The sequence below is a fragment of the Leptopilina heterotoma genome, unplaced genomic scaffold (assembly GCF_015476425.1).
Source record: "Leptopilina heterotoma isolate Lh14 unplaced genomic scaffold, ASM1547642v1 Lhet_159, whole genome shotgun sequence".
Classification (NCBI taxonomy): Eukaryota; Metazoa; Arthropoda; class Insecta; order Hymenoptera; family Figitidae; genus Leptopilina; species Leptopilina heterotoma.
The window spans coordinates 149,349-165,616 of NW_025110873.1; the positions used below are offsets into that span (position 1 = coordinate 149,349).

Sequence of the window (16,268 nt, forward strand, 5' to 3'; positions counted from 1 at the left end):
TTTATATGCAGGTCATTTTACAAAATATTCACAAAAAAATAATCCTTATTTTGTATTATTTTTTATTTATTTATTTTTATTATTAATAATTTTATTTATTTATTTTAAATCTATTTATTATTATAATTATTATAATTATTATTATTATAATTATTATAATTATTATTATTATTATTATTATTATTATTATTATTATTATTATTATTATTATTATTATTATTATTATTATTATTATTATTATTATTATTATTATTATTATTTATGCTTAAAGAAAATAGGAAATTTTTTGTTTATAAAATAAAAAAATAAATAAAAACAAATATTTGCCAGATTATTTCTATAATAGATTATTGGCCAGATTTGGAAATAATTGCTGAAATTGTATCGCCTCTTATTATTGGAATAATTTGTTCAGTAAAATTGTGTAATTGTATTATAAATAGGAAAAAGGTGAGAGAAAATTTAAAAAAAAAACTTTTCTTTTGATAAATAATTTGTCGTTTATTGTGAGAAAATTATAGTTTTGTTACTATTTGATTGTATTTTTTTTTATTTAAAATGCAAATAAAAAATTTTTAAATAGGTTTGTTATTTTAGATGAAAGATCTTTTAGAAAAAATGGAGACTTATTGGACGACTTATTTGAACGATACTTCAGATATTGATGTTTTAAAGAATTATTCGAGTTATAGTCAAAAAATGACATTACTTTATACAAGTAAGTTTGTCGTTTAATCTTTAATTGCGAAAAGAAAGTGGTTTTAAAAATTCGATTAAGGTCATGTGAGAAAATTTTTACTTTGATTTTCGCTTCAACTTTGACTTTGTCGTTGAATTTCATTTTTACTTTGACGTTCACTTTGACTTAGATTTTCGCTTTGAAGGTCAAAGTGAAAATAAAAATGAAAATCAAAGTCAAAGTGATAACCGAATCGAAAGTTTGACTTTGACTTTCAATTTCACTTTGACGTTCACTTTAACTTCAAAGGTCAAAATGAAAGCCGAATGTCAAAGTCAAAATCGAAGCGAAAGTCAAAAATTATAAATTATCGAACAATATATAAATAATCGTACATGCAAAAAGTCCTATAAAGAAATTTTGTATCTACATCAATAAATTATCAATAAATATATTCCTAAGAAATGTAATTTTTTTCTTATTTTAGAAATCTGTTATTCAGCCATATCATTGTTTATGCTCGTCCCAACACTTCAGTCAATTGCAGAAATTGTTTTGCCAGGAAAAAATCAAACCTATCCTATGCCATATCCAATTCACAATATAATGAATCTTGAGAAATATCATAAAATCGAATTAGTTCATTCTTATTTTAGTACATTTTTTTTTGTCACAGTTGTGGTAGCAATAGACACAATGTTTATAACATATATGAGTCACTGCTGTGGAATGTTTGCAGTGTTAAGGTGACAAATATTACATTCATTTATCTAATTATGGTATAATAAATTATTGTTATTTTCTTGTTACTATTTTATAGTTATTTACTATTTATTTATTTATTTATTTATTTATTCAAAATGTTAACGGGTAAAACCCTTTCGTACAAAGTACTAATATAACTAAAGATTGTACTTAAATTAATAACTAAAACCTAACTGTCCGCATTATTATTTACATCCGTAGTTATGATACGCAAATTTCTTACAAACGCACTAAGAGTAACTCCTAAAAATCTATACTAATTTATTTAATATTTTTCTATGTAACATTTAAACTATAAAATATCCAACAGGAGTCAATTGAGTAGAATAATACCGAAAAATATTGAAGATCTTCAAGAGTGGTTGAAGGATTTAGATAATGAAGTATTTAATAAGATTGTAAAATGTATTAAACATCATTCGGAAATTTTAGAGTTAGTATTTTACCTACTTGTGTCTATTAAACTATTAATATTTATTAACCTATTAACCTACTAATATTCAATAATCTTTTTACTACTTTGACTCTCGATTTGATTTTAACTTTGACTTTCATTTTTATTTCGACTTTCACTTTAACATTCGAAGCTAAAATTAAAGTCAAAGTCAGAGTGAAAGTCAAAATCGAATCTAAAGTCAAAGTCAAATTTCAAAACTGACCGATTGTAATTATATATTTTTCATTAATTATTCTTTTTTATACACTCGATTTATTTAAATAAAATTAATTTTATTTACACGTAAGATTTGCAGACCTTCTTGAATCTGCTTATTCAACGAGTTTTCTTTTTCAAATTGGAATTAATATTCTTGTAATGAGTATCACGGGTGTACAGGTAATAGAGAAATTTATTCTCGACGATAAAAACATATTTAGAAAAAATTAATTACTTTTCTACTCAATAAAATTAGAAAAAAAAATAATAACATTTTCTTGCTCAGATTGTCATAAATTTAGAAAATCCAGAACAAGTACTTAGATGGCTCTCAAGTGTAAATGCTCAAGTATTACATTTATATATGAATAGTTTGCCATGCCAAAAATTAATTGACCACAGTCTTAGCATTCAGAATGCTGTGTATGTCATTAATTTTTATTTTGAGATTTATTACATCAAACATTTATTATTATTTAATAATTAATATTTATAATTAATATAATTAATATTGATACCTTTAATTTTATTAATTTACACAATTAATTTAATTAATCTTATTAATTTTACTAATTACTAATTTGGGATATTTTTCTATTCAGATATTGCATTCCATGGTATTCGTTTCCATTAAAAACAAGGCCACTGATACAAATAATTTTGATGAGAGTAGTAAATCCTTGTCAAATAACGGCTGGAAAATTGTACGTTATGTCAATGGAAAGTTTCAGTCTGGTAGGTTTATCTATCTATTATGTATATATAATTAAATGAACAAACCAATTTTTCTTTTAAATTCCGCTAGAAAAATAATAAAAATTACATATTACTTTCAAGATACTCAAAACATCAATGTCCTACTTTACACTCTTATTATCCGTAAGATAAATTGCATTAAGCAAAAATTTAGAATTCCAAAAAACATTGGAAAATAAAATTTTCATCAACTTTTTAAATTTTGTATTACTGTATGATTATTATTAGTATTATTACAACGTTGTAAGTATTATTAAACAAGGTATTAAAAAAAACGTGTCAACATTTATATGACGACAAACATGTTAACATGTATCTTCTGCAATTAAATGACTGTTTGCATATAGAAGTGTTCGAATAAAAATACCGAGGGCACTTTTTAAATGTTTGAAAATTTATTTACAAAAAATTATTTAAATAAGTAATCCCCTCCTTTATCTTCCCCTGAATGTTCGTAAAAGTCAGTTTTTTTGAAAACAGGTCCGTAAAGTCCGTAATTTGATTGAAAAAGGACGAAAAGTTCGTAAATTGTACGATATAATTTGGAGAATTTTAGAGAAATTACAAATAATTGCAGAAATTCAATTATTATTAAGAGTAATAAAATTCTTTGCTGAAATTTAATTATGTTCCAAAATTTAAAAAGATTCTCGTAAAAATTTCAATTATCTTTAGAAATAATAAAATTCCTCTTCCAAAATTCAATTATTTTCAAAAATTTTAATAAAATTTTAATTATTTTCAAAAAAAAAAAATTCATCAATTCAATGCTTTTCAATAACTACTATGTATTTTAATATAATTTTCCAAAAGAATTCAATTATTTTCAAAAATTTTAATAAAATTCTACGCAAACATTTAATTATTTTCATAAAATGATAAAAATTTCTTCGTAATAATTCATTTATTTACAAATTATTTATAAATTTCTTCGTAATAATTCAATTATTATTTACAAATTTTTTAAAAATTTCTTCGTAATAATTCAATTATTTTCATAAATAAAATAAAATTTTTACAGGGATTCAATTATTTTCGTACATAATAAAATTCTCTTTAGAAAGTCAATTATTTTCATAAATAATAAAACTCAATGCAGAATTTCAATTACTTTATTATAAAATTTTAATCGAATTCCTCGATAAATGTAATTATTCTAAAAAAACTTTTCCAAAAATTATTAAAAATATTGAATTTATAGAAAAATTTTATTTAAAAACACTAAAATATAATTTAATTTTGGAGAGAAGTTACAAATTGTTGCAGAAATTCAATTATTTTTTAAAAGTAATAAAATTCTACGCAAAAATTTAATTAAAAAAATTCAATTATTTTCAAAAATTTTCCTCAATTCAATGATTTTCAATATCTGCTATTTTAATAAAATTTTCCAAAAGAATTCAATTATTTAAAAATTTTGTTGATAAAATTCTTTATGAGAATTATATTTTAAGAAACATTAAATTATTCAATAAATTATTTATTTTTGTATTTAAATAATTGAATTCTCGTAGAATTTCCTAATAGAAATTGATTTAAAAATGAATTTCAATTAAAATTTTAGATAATAATTGAATATTAAAAGCAATAAAGCGTAAATTTTTAAAAATAATTAAATTTTGAAAATAATTTTTTTGAAAAAGTTTAATTTGAATTTTTTTATACTATTTGAAGTTTTTATTTTTTAATTTATATTTAATTGAAGAATTTACGAATAATTGCAATATTGGTAAAATTGAATATTGTAAACAAATGGATTTGAAAATTGTCAGAGAACTTTTTTGAAAATTAATTAATTTAAAGAAGAAATTTAGTTGAAAATTCTTGAAAGTAATAATTGAATTGAAATGATGAAAATAATTTTGAATATTTTTGTCAGTAATTGGTCCGTAAATTTTCATTGTTGGTCCGAAAAGTTCATTGGTTCGAGGCCTTCAATAGAGACAATTAAATGAAAAGTAACATTTCTGTCAACATTCTGTTTAGTTGTCTTTATTGTAGAGAAGGGCTTGTCTACAATACAGACGACTAATTCAAAAGTTTGCTGTAATGTTATAAACAATAAAATTTCTCGTTTGAAATTTTAATTTCCAATTTTATTTTAAAAAAACATTTTAATTTTGCTCTATCGCACTAGTTACTTATATTACTGCAAATATTACAAAGTAATTATAATTCTAAAAAATTTTACTTACCATCATAAAAGAGAAATAATTTTTTTTCATCACACCTAAAGTACCTACGATTTGAGTGTATTAATAATAATGAAACTGCAATGCATGTACATTTTGTTCCCTCTCTTTAAAGTTATTCATAAATTTTTAAATTGACGGATATTGACAGGAACTTTTTTTTTGTCTAATAATACAGAATTATCATTTTTAAGAAGAAAAAGGATATATATCATGTGCAATATTAATGTTGAGTATACGTAAGGTAACGGTCTATAAAGAATACGCGTTAAAATGATAAAACTTGAGGAAGATAATAAGTTTTTATTTTAACTATTGCAATGGTAGAACTTTCAGAAATCTCCTACTATCGACTGAATATAATTCTTTTATCTAGCATTGGACAATGGCCATTTCAATCAATCAAAAGATCTTGTATTATAGTTTTCATTATAATGACATTTTTATTATCTCAAATGTATTTACAGGTAGTTTTTCAATTAATTCAGATAAAAGATTTTAAATCTTTTTTAATTTTTTAATTAGAATTTTTTTTTTACTAATTTTGTGCAGATTACTTCTGTAATAAATTATTGGCCAGATATGGATATGGTTTTTGAAATTGTGTCACATCTTGTAACGGACTCAGTTTGTATAGCAAAAATGAGTAATTGTATAGTAAACAAGAAAAAGGTAGGCATAATTTTTTCTTTTTTGAAAAAACAGTTTCTATTGTTTTTTTGGTCGTTTTTCATTTTTTATTTTTATATGTGACACGCTCCCAAGAATGGTACCTAAGAAGTTTTTATTTATTATTTTAGATGTAACGAAGACTTTAAAAAAGTGGTTTATATTTAGAGTTAATCTATATTTTCATTCTGAAAATCAAAATTTTTGCTTTCTAGGTACCTTTCTTCAGAGCGCGTCTCATTTAGTATAGGAGAAATTGTCTTCATATGTATAATGTTTGATAGTCCCTCCGTGTTCTTATATTTAGATGAAAGAACTTTTATTAAGAATGCAAAATCATTGGACGTCTTTGTACGGCTTATCGGATATTCAAATTTTAAGAGATTATGCATCAGATAGTCATAATATGACCATAATTTATTTAAGTAAGTTCGTAAAGATTTCTATAATAGTTATTTTCGTATCAAGGGCCTAAAATAGGTGATTTCGCCAGAGTCGTAATCACCTTTGCGCCCATGATGCGAACATAATTTTTTGTCCTAACTACATGGAAAGTATGGCATTGAGAGCCCGAACGATTAAACGCTCATATTAGTTAAAAATTAAACTCTATATAAATGTTAACTCTTTGAAGTCTATAATGATAGAAGTTTTAATATATAAATAAGAAAACACTGTATTCTGGAAATATAGTATTTATTTGTATAGAACGTAGTAATCAATAATTAAACAAAACTGAAACAAGAACGTTTAAAATTGACAATTTTTACAAACGAAATGGGAACAAAACCAAATGTGTCATAATTTTTTTTTAGAGAAAATCGAAAAAAATTTACACATTTTTATAGACAAAATAAATCAAGTTGAAAATGTTTGCATTTTTATAGTCAACATAAAACGAAAGTCGAAAATGTCGCATTTAAATGAAGAAAATCGAATAATTAACATGCGGGCGGAAAATACTTTTCCACCCGCTTCCCCTACTCCCAGGCGGAATGAGTTACTTTGCGCCCGCCTTAAGTGCCCGAAATGACATACTTTTCGTGCAGGTAGGATAAAAATTAAATTTTTTTCCTTTTCAAAGAAAAGTCGTGAGACATTATTTAGAAAAAAATAAATAAAGTAAAAATAAAATTTATTTTATATTTACAAAATATATTTTATATTTATAAAAAATATAAAGCATAAAAAGTAGTTTGAAAGTAGTTATTATAACAATAAATAAAAAAAAAATTTCTACTAGAAATCGTGTATGGTGCTCTGATTATTTTCGTTCTTATTCCAACGCTTCAGTTAATTGGAGAAAAAGTAATACCTGGACAAAATGAAACCTATCCTTTGCTATTTCCAGTCGAGAATATTATAAATGTGAAAAAGTATCATATATATTTGTTAGTTCATTCTTATATTAGTTCATTTTTTTTTATAACGATATTGCTATCGGTAGACACAATGTTTATAACGTACGTGTTACATTGCTGTGGAATGTTTGAAATTATAGGGTAACAAAAATTTTATTTTACATCACAATTATTATTGTATTAATAATAATTACTTCATAATTTCATGTTGCATTTATGCTCTCATTATTTTTCTATGTATCATTTAATTTTTAAAGTCTCTAACAGGCATCGACTGAAAAATGTAACAGCAAAAGGTATTCAAAATCCTGCGGAGTGGTGTGATAATTCAGATGATGACGTTCATAGGGAAATAATAAAATGTGTTAAAAGTCATATTGACATTTTGCAGTTGGTATTTTCGAAAATTATATTTGAGAATTGTTCCAAAATTTTGCATTTTAAATTTTATACTTTGATGTAAAAATGTAAAATTATGCAAGAAGATAAATTTTGGAATAATTGAGAATTTTTTTATTGACCAGATAGCGCAATATTTTCCAAATTCAAAATGGCGGATCCAATATGGTGGGCGATAAAACTAAAAGTCTGTCAAATTTACTTGAAAGTTGTGACTCGCAGATTTCAAAATAACCACACGGGGAGAAAAAACAAGGCTTTTCCCCATGAAAAAATATGCATTTAACGCGTGAAAATTATCACAGTACAAACGCAGGACGCTCACGGTTTTTCCCGGTGAGAATCTTGCAACGAGCTTAGGCCAATAAGGGCTAAGGCGTGGCCTAACCGCTAAACGCAAGAAATTCATCGGGAAATCTGGTGAAACTGCTTCCTGAAAAAGGCATGAATTGAAGTCACGGGGAAAAGCCTTGTTTTTTCTCTCCGTGCAGTCAAAGTGATAATTTTTAATCAAAATCTGCTTCATTTTTAATTTGATCGTTAGCCATATTGAACCCGTCATTTAAAATTTTAAGAATCTGACTTCATATTCGTAATTACCGAATTTTATTCTAATATTGCTAATTAAATTTTCGCTATTTGGGTGATAACTCAATTCTGATAGTATGAAATCTTGCAGCAAGGTTGCGTGCTGTCTGAAAAGTTTTGAATTGATTGACTTACTTTTTTCTTTTGCCCAAGCTTTGCAGATGAAATACAGTCTGCATATTCAAAAACTTTTCTTTTTCAAATGGGAATCAATATGATTGTAATAAGTATTACGGGTGTAAAGGTAATAGAAGAATTTATTTTCGACGATAAAAATATATTTAAAAAAGGGAAATAGCATAACAATTTATTCTTAAGAGGTCAGGCCACCATGCACGTGTAAAAAAGAATGGTCAAATTTGGGAATTTTTGCAAAGAGTATATTAATTGTATATTAAGCAACAAGGGTATAAAGGCAGCCATTTGTTTACAAATTGGCTGCCTTTATTCCCATGTTACTTACGATATTTTTTATTCCTAATGCACAAAAGTGGCGATTTCAGATAGCAGACGACAGGGAATAAAAGTCAGTCACTTGTTCAACTTATATGAAAATGGCGGCCGTTTTCTCCCTTGGGCAAAAATAACGCATGGGATCAGCGGTTATGTTTGCACATGGGAGAAAATGGACGCCATTTTCATATGGTCGAACAAATGAATGACTTTACTCCCTGTCGTCAGCTATCTAAAAGCGCCATTTTTGTGCATGTGGGATAAAAAAGCTATTAAATTTTCGTATTCAGTACTTTATTATATTTATCTCAAAATGTACCAAAAAATATATTAAACATATTTTTTTTATTATAAAATGGCCTGCTCCAGGATCCGTTTTAAATAATGACGTTTTTTGGAGGCCCAAAACGGGCGGAATGGCTGTACCGACAAATTTGAACCTGGAATAAAAAACCAAAAATTGTCTTTTAATATATGGCATAAACTAGTAGACCACGTAGGGATTTTTTGATATGTTGCAAATTTTTCTTTTTATAAACAATTAAGTAATTAAATTTGTGTACGAGAACAGTATTTTTTGTTTATATACTTGCCATTTTTCGAAAAAACAATATTTTCAAAATCCCTTACATGGTCTACTAGTTTATGGCATATATTAAAAGAAAATTTTTGGTTTTTTATTCCAGGTTCAATTTTGTAGGTACAGTCATTCCGCCAATTTTGGGCCTCAAAAAAACGTCATTATTTAAAACGGATCCTGGAGCAGGCCATTTTATATTAAAAAAAATAGGTTTAATATATTTTTTGGTACATTTGGATATATATATATATATAAAGTACTGAATACGAAAATTTAATAGCTTTTAATATAATCTTTGAAAAAATTCCCAAATTTGACCATTCTTTTTTACAGGTGCATGGTGGCCTGACCCCTTAAAGAATTGATGTGACTTTTCGTTTTGATTTATGTAGAAATATGTAATAAATTAGTTTGTTGAATTAAAAGATAATTTAGTCAACACAACACAATCATTATGTAAAGTTTGAAATTTTTCGCTCTCAGATTGTCATGAAAATGGAAAATCTGGATGAAGCAATAAGATGGCTTCCGGTTGTGCTTGGACAAGTAATACATTTATACATGCATAGTTTACCATGTCAAAAATTAATTGATCACAGTCTTAACATGCAGAATGCTGTGTGAGTATCGAACATTAATAATAATTAATTAAGGAAGATTTCGACTATATCAGCAATTAGTGACATCTATTAGACGTCAATTGAACTCTTTGGTTTAGAGTCAGGTGTTATTCTTAAGATAATTATTCCGATATGGTTGTCGGTAAATAATTATATTTTTGAATTTAATTTTTGATCTGAAAAAATAAGCTGCGTGAACGACTGCACTGTGCATCTGTGAGGACTCGAACCCCAGTTAATAGCTGCCTTTCGCGGGACTAACGCCTACCAATGCACCATGCCAACACAGCCTGGACGTTCACGTTTCTTATAATCTCAGATCAAGCCCATACACTAGTCGAAGAGCTGTATAGTTAATGTAGGAAATTATTTGCTGATTGAGAATTTTTAATTAAGGAAGATTTCGACTATATCAGCAATTAGTGACATCTATTAGACGTCAATTGAACTCTTTGGTTTAGAGTCAGGTGTTATTCTTAAGATAATTATTCCGATATGGTTGTCGGTAAATAATTATATTTTTGAATTTAATTTTTGATCTGAAAAAATAAGCTGCGTGAACGACTGCACTGTGCATCTGTGAGGACTCGAACCCCAGTTAATAGCTGCCTTTCGCGGGACTAACGCCTACCAATGCACCATGCCAACACAGCCTGGACGTTCACGTTTCTTATAATCTCAGATCAAGCCCATACACTAGTCGAAGAGCTGTATAGTTAATGTAGGAAATTATTTGCTGATTGAGAATTTTTAATTAAGGAAGATTTCGACTATATCAGCAATTAGTGACATCTATTAGACGTCAATTGAACTCTTTGGTTTAGAGTCAGGTGTTATTCTTAAGATAATTATTCCGATATGGTTGTCGGTAAATAATTATATTTTTGAATTTAATTTTTGATCTGAAAAAATAAGCTGCGTGAACGACTGCACTGTGCATCTGTGAGGACTCGAACCCCAGTTAATAGCTGCCTTTCGCGGGACTAACGCCTACCAATGCACCATGCCAACACAGCCTGGACGTTCACGTTTCTTATAATCTCAGATCAAGCCCATACACTAGTCGAAGAGCTGTATAGTTAATGTAGGAAATTATTTGCTGATTGAGAATTTTTAATTAAGGAAGATTTCGACTATATCAGCAATTAGTGACATCTATTAGACGTCAATTGAACTCTTTGGTTCAATATATCGGAATAATTATCTTAAGAATAACACCTGACTCTAAACCAAAGAGTTCAATTGACGTCTAATAGATGTCACTAATTGCTGATATAGTCGAAATCTTCCTTAATTAAAAATTCTCAATCAGCAAATAATTTCCTACATTAACTATACAGCTCTTCGACTAGTGTATGGGCTTGATCTGAGATTATAAGAAACGTGAACGTCCAGGCTGTGTTGGCATGGTGCATTGGTAGGCGTTAGTCCCGCGAAAGGCAGCTATTAACTGGGGTTCGAGTCCTCACAGATGCACAGTGCAGTCGTTCACGCAGCTTATTTTTTCAGATCAAAAATTAAATTCAAAAATATAATTATTTACCGACAACCATATCGGAATAATTATCTTAAGAATAACACCTGACTCTAAACCAAAGAGTTCAATTGACGTCTAATAGATGTCACTAATTGCTGATATAGTCGAAATCTTCCTTAATTAAAAATTCTCAATCAGCAAATAATTTCCTACATTAACTATACAGCTCTTCGACTAGTGTATGGGCTTGATCTGAGATTATAAGAAACGTGAACGTCCAGGCTGTGTTGGCATGGTGCATTGGTAGGCGTTAGTCCCGCGAAAGGCAGCTATTAACTGGGGTTCGAGTCCTCACAGATGCACAGTGCAGTCGTTCACGCAGCTTATTTTTTCAGATCAAAAATTAAATTCAAAAATATAATTATTTACCGACAACCATATCGGAATAATTATCTTAAGAATAACACCTGACTCTAAACCAAAGAGTTCAATTGACGTCTAATAGATGTCACTAATTGCTGATATAGTCGAAATCTTCCTTAATTAAAAATTCTCAATCAGCAAATAATTTCCTACATTAACTATACAGCTCTTCGACTAGTGTATGGGCTTGATCTGAGATTATAAGAAACGTGAACGTCCAGGCTGTGTTGGCATGGTGCATTGGTAGGCGTTAGTCCCGCGAAAGGCAGCTATTAACTGGGGTTCGAGTCCTCACAGATGCACAGTGCAGTCGTTCACGCAGCTTATTTTTTCAGATCAAAAATTAAATTCAAAAATATAATTATTTACCGACAACCATATCGGAATAATTATCTTAAGAATAACACCTGACTCTAAACCAAAGAGTTCAATTGACGTCTAATAGATGTCACTAATTGCTGATATAGTCGAAATCTTCCTTAATTAAAAATTCTCAATCAGCAAATAATTTCCTACATTAACTATACAGCTCTTCGACTAGTGTATGGGCTTGATCTGAGATTATAAGAAACGTGAACGTCCAGGCTGTGTTGGCATGGTGCATTGGTAGGCGTTAGTCCCGCGAAAGGCAGCTATTAACTGGGGTTCGAGTCCTCACAGATGCACAGTGCAGTCGTTCACGCAGCTTATTTTTTCAGATCAAAAATTAAATTCAAAAATATAATTATTTACCGACAACCATATCGGAATAATTATCTTAAGAATAACACCTGACTCTAAACCAAAGAGTTCAATTGACGTCTAATAGATGTCACTAATTGCTGATATAGTCGAAATCTTCCTTAATTAAAAATTCTCAATCAGCAAATAATTTCCTATATTAACTATACAGCTCTTCGACTAGTGTATGGGCTTGATCTGAGATTATAAGAAACGTGAACGTCCAGGCTGTGTTGGCATGGTGCATTGGTAGGCGTTAGTCCCGCGAAAGGCAGCTATTAACTGGGGTTCGAGTCCTCACAGATGCACAGTGCAGTCGTTCACGCAGCTTATTTTTTCAGATCAAAAATTAAATTCAAAAATATAATTATTTACCGACAACCATATCGGAATAATTATCTTAAGAATAACACCTGACTCTAAACCAAAGAGTTCAATTGACGTCTAATAGATGTCACTAATTGCTGATATAGTCGAAATCTTCCTTAATTAAAAATTCTCAATCAGCAAATAATTTCCTACATTAACTATACAGCTCTTCGACTAGTGTATGGGCTTGATCTGAGATTATAAGAAACGTGAACGTCCAGGCTGTGTTGGCATGGTGCATTGGTAGGCGTTAGTCCCGCGAAAGGCAGCTATTAACTGGGGTTCGAGTCCTCACAGATGCACAGTGCAGTCGTTCACGCAGCTTATTTTTTCAGATCAAAAATTAAATTCAAAAATATAATTATTTACCGACAACCATATCGGAATAATTATCTTAAGAATAACACCTGACTCTAAACCAAAGAGTTCAATTGACGTCTAATAGATGTCACTAATTGCTGATATAGTCGAAATCTTCCTTAATTAAAAATTCTCAATCAGCAAATAATTTCCTACATTAACTATACAGCTCTTCGACTAGTGTATGGGCTTGATCTGAGATTATAAGAAACGTGAACGTCCAGGCTGTGTTGGCATGGTGCATTGGTAGGCGTTAGTCCCGCGAAAGGCAGCTATTAACTGGGGTTCGAGTCCTCACAGATGCACAGTGCAGTCGTTCACGCAGCTTATTTTTTCAGATCAAAAATTAAATTCAAAAATATAATTATTTACCGACAACCATATCGGAATAATTATCTTAAGAATAACACCTGACTCTAAACCAAAGAGTTCAATTGACGTCTAATAGATGTCACTAATTGCTGATATAGTCGAAATCTTCCTTAATTAAAAATTCTCAATCAGCAAATAATTTCCTACATTAACTATACAGCTCTTCGACTAGTGTATGGGCTTGATCTGAGATTATAAGAAACGTGAACGTCCAGGCTGTGTTGGCATGGTGCATTGGTAGGCGTTAGTCCCGCGAAAGGCAGCTATTAACTGGGGTTCGAGTCCTCACAGATGCACAGTGCAGTCGTTCACGCAGCTTATTTTTTCAGATCAAAAATTAAATTCAAAAATATAATTATTTACCGACAACCATATCGGAATAATTATCTTAAGAATAACACCTGACTCTAAACCAAAGAGTTCAATTGACGTCTAATAGATGTCACTAATTGCTGATATAGTCGAAATCTTCCTTAATTAAAAATTCTCAATCAGCAAATAATTTCCTACATTAACTATACAGCTCTTCGACTAGTGTATGGGCTTGATCTGAGATTATAAGAAACGTGAACGTCCAGGCTGTGTTGGCATGGTGCATTGGTAGGCGTTAGTCCCGCGAAAGGCAGCTATTAACTGGGGTTCGAGTCCTCACAGATGCACAGTGCAGTCGTTCACGCAGCTTATTTTTTCAGATCAAAAATTAAATTCAAAAATATAATTATTTACCGACAACCATATCGGAATAATTATCTTAAGAATAACACCTGACTCTAAACCAAAGAGTTCAATTGACGTCTAATAGATGTCACTAATTGCTGATATAGTCGAAATCTTCCTTAATTAAAAATTCTCAATCAGCAAATAATTTCCTACATTAACTATACAGCTCTTCGACTAGTGTATGGGCTTGATCTGAGATTATAAGAAACGTGAACGTCCAGGCTGTGTTGGCATGGTGCATTGGTAGGCGTTAGTCCCGCGAAAGGCAGCTATTAACTGGGGTTCGAGTCCTCACAGATGCACAGTGCAGTCGTTCACGCAGCTTATTTTTTCAGATCAAAAATTAAATTCAAAAATATAATTATTTACCGACAACCATATCGGAATAATTATCTTAAGAATAACACCTGACTCTAAACCAAAGAGTTCAATTGACGTCTAATAGATGTCACTAATTGCTGATATAGTCGAAATCTTCCTTAATTAAAAATTCTCAATCAGCAAATAATTTCCTACATTAACTATACAGCTCTTCGACTAGTGTATGGGCTTGATCTGAGATTATAAGAAACGTGAACGTCCAGGCTGTGTTGGCATGGTGCATTGGTAGGCGTTAGTCCCGCGAAAGGCAGCTATTAACTGGGGTTCGAGTCCTCACAGATGCACAGTGCAGTCGTTCACGCAGCTTATTTTTTCAGATCAAAAATTAAATTCAAAAATATAATTATTTACCGACAACCATATCGGAATAATTATCTTAAGAATAACACCTGACTCTAAACCAAAGAGTTCAATTGACGTCTAATAGATGTCACTAATTGCTGATATAGTCGAAATCTTCCTTAATTAAAAATTCTCAATCAGCAAATAATTTCCTACATTAATAATAATTCCCAATTATTGTAATTATTGTAATTTTTGTAATTTCTGTAGTTTAACAGAAGTGTGTCAAGCTTGCTGCAAGTTTCGCAAACTTTCTGAAATTTACGCAATCTTTACGCAAGTTTCACAATAAGCTTCCAAATTAATTATATGAATTCTAATAAAAATTTTATTACTTCTTTTTATGTATAGTTACTTTAGTACATGGTATTCATTTCCATTAAAAGCAAGACCTCTGATAAAAATAATTCTTATGAGAGTACTTATTCCTTGTCAAATAACGGCTGGAAAATTATATGTTATTTCTATGGAAAGTTTCGGTGTGGTACGTTTAAATATTTTTATATAATACATTTTAAAATAATTTTTTTTTTAATATTTTAAAATTGATACAGGGCTCGAACCAGTAAACTGTAAATTACATTTTTTCTTAATTATAAAAATTCATAATTATAAACTTCTTCAAAATTATTTTCATCATTTCAATTCAATTCTTACTTTCAAGAATTTTTAACGAAAATTCTTCTTTAAATCAATTAATTAATTTAATTATTTCTAAAAATCCACGCTATATTGCTTTTAATATTCAATTATCTAAAATGTTAACTGAAATTCATTTTTAAATCAATTTTTATTAGAAAATTTTACTAGAATTCTATTTTAAGAAACATTGAATTATTCAAAAAATATAAATAAATATAAATAAAATAGAATTCTCATAAAGAATTTTACCAACAAATTTTTAAATAACTGAATACTTTCTGCGATTTTTAATAAAATTTTTGAGAATAATTACATTTTTCGAAAAATTTGACTAATATTGTTTTAAAAATAATTGAAATTCTGCGATGAGTTTTATGATTTTTTAAATTAATAGTTGAATTCTTAAAAAGAATTTTATTATTTTTGAACATAATTAAAATCTGCGAAGGATTTTATTTCTCTTGAAAACAATTAAATTTCTGCAAAAATTTGTAACTTCTCCAAAATTAAATTTTTTTTAGTGTTTTTAACTTAAATTATTCTATAAATCCATTACTTTTTAATAATTTTTGAAATAAGTTTTTTGAGAATTATTTCTAAATTCATTTGTTTTTAACTGAAATTCATTTTTATAAATAAATTTTTATTATAAAATTCTACTAGAATTCAATTATTTAAATACAAAAATAAATGATTTGTTGAATTAATTCAATGTTTCTTAAAATTCAATTCTAATAAAGAATTT

General features: G+C 28.5%; 1 protein-coding gene across 1 annotated transcript; it reads left to right on the forward strand.

Annotated features, from left to right (window-relative positions):
• The first annotated feature begins 348 nt into the window (after positions 1-348).
• On the forward strand, positions 349-15,389 carry LOC122498763. The gene is made up of 15 exons (XM_043606675.1): positions 349-450; positions 598-718; positions 1,167-1,425; positions 1,755-1,877; positions 2,189-2,279; positions 2,386-2,522; positions 2,702-2,834; positions 2,937-2,978; positions 3,084-3,117; positions 5,375-5,514; positions 5,600-5,719; positions 6,024-6,141; positions 6,960-7,218; positions 7,345-7,467; positions 15,233-15,389. Exons 2-15 carry the CDS (start codon positions 598-600, stop codon positions 15,387-15,389), a joined length of 1,857 nt encoding a protein of 618 aa, XP_043462610.1. The 5' UTR covers positions 349-450.
• The last annotated feature ends 879 nt before the right edge of the window (positions 15,390-16,268 follow it).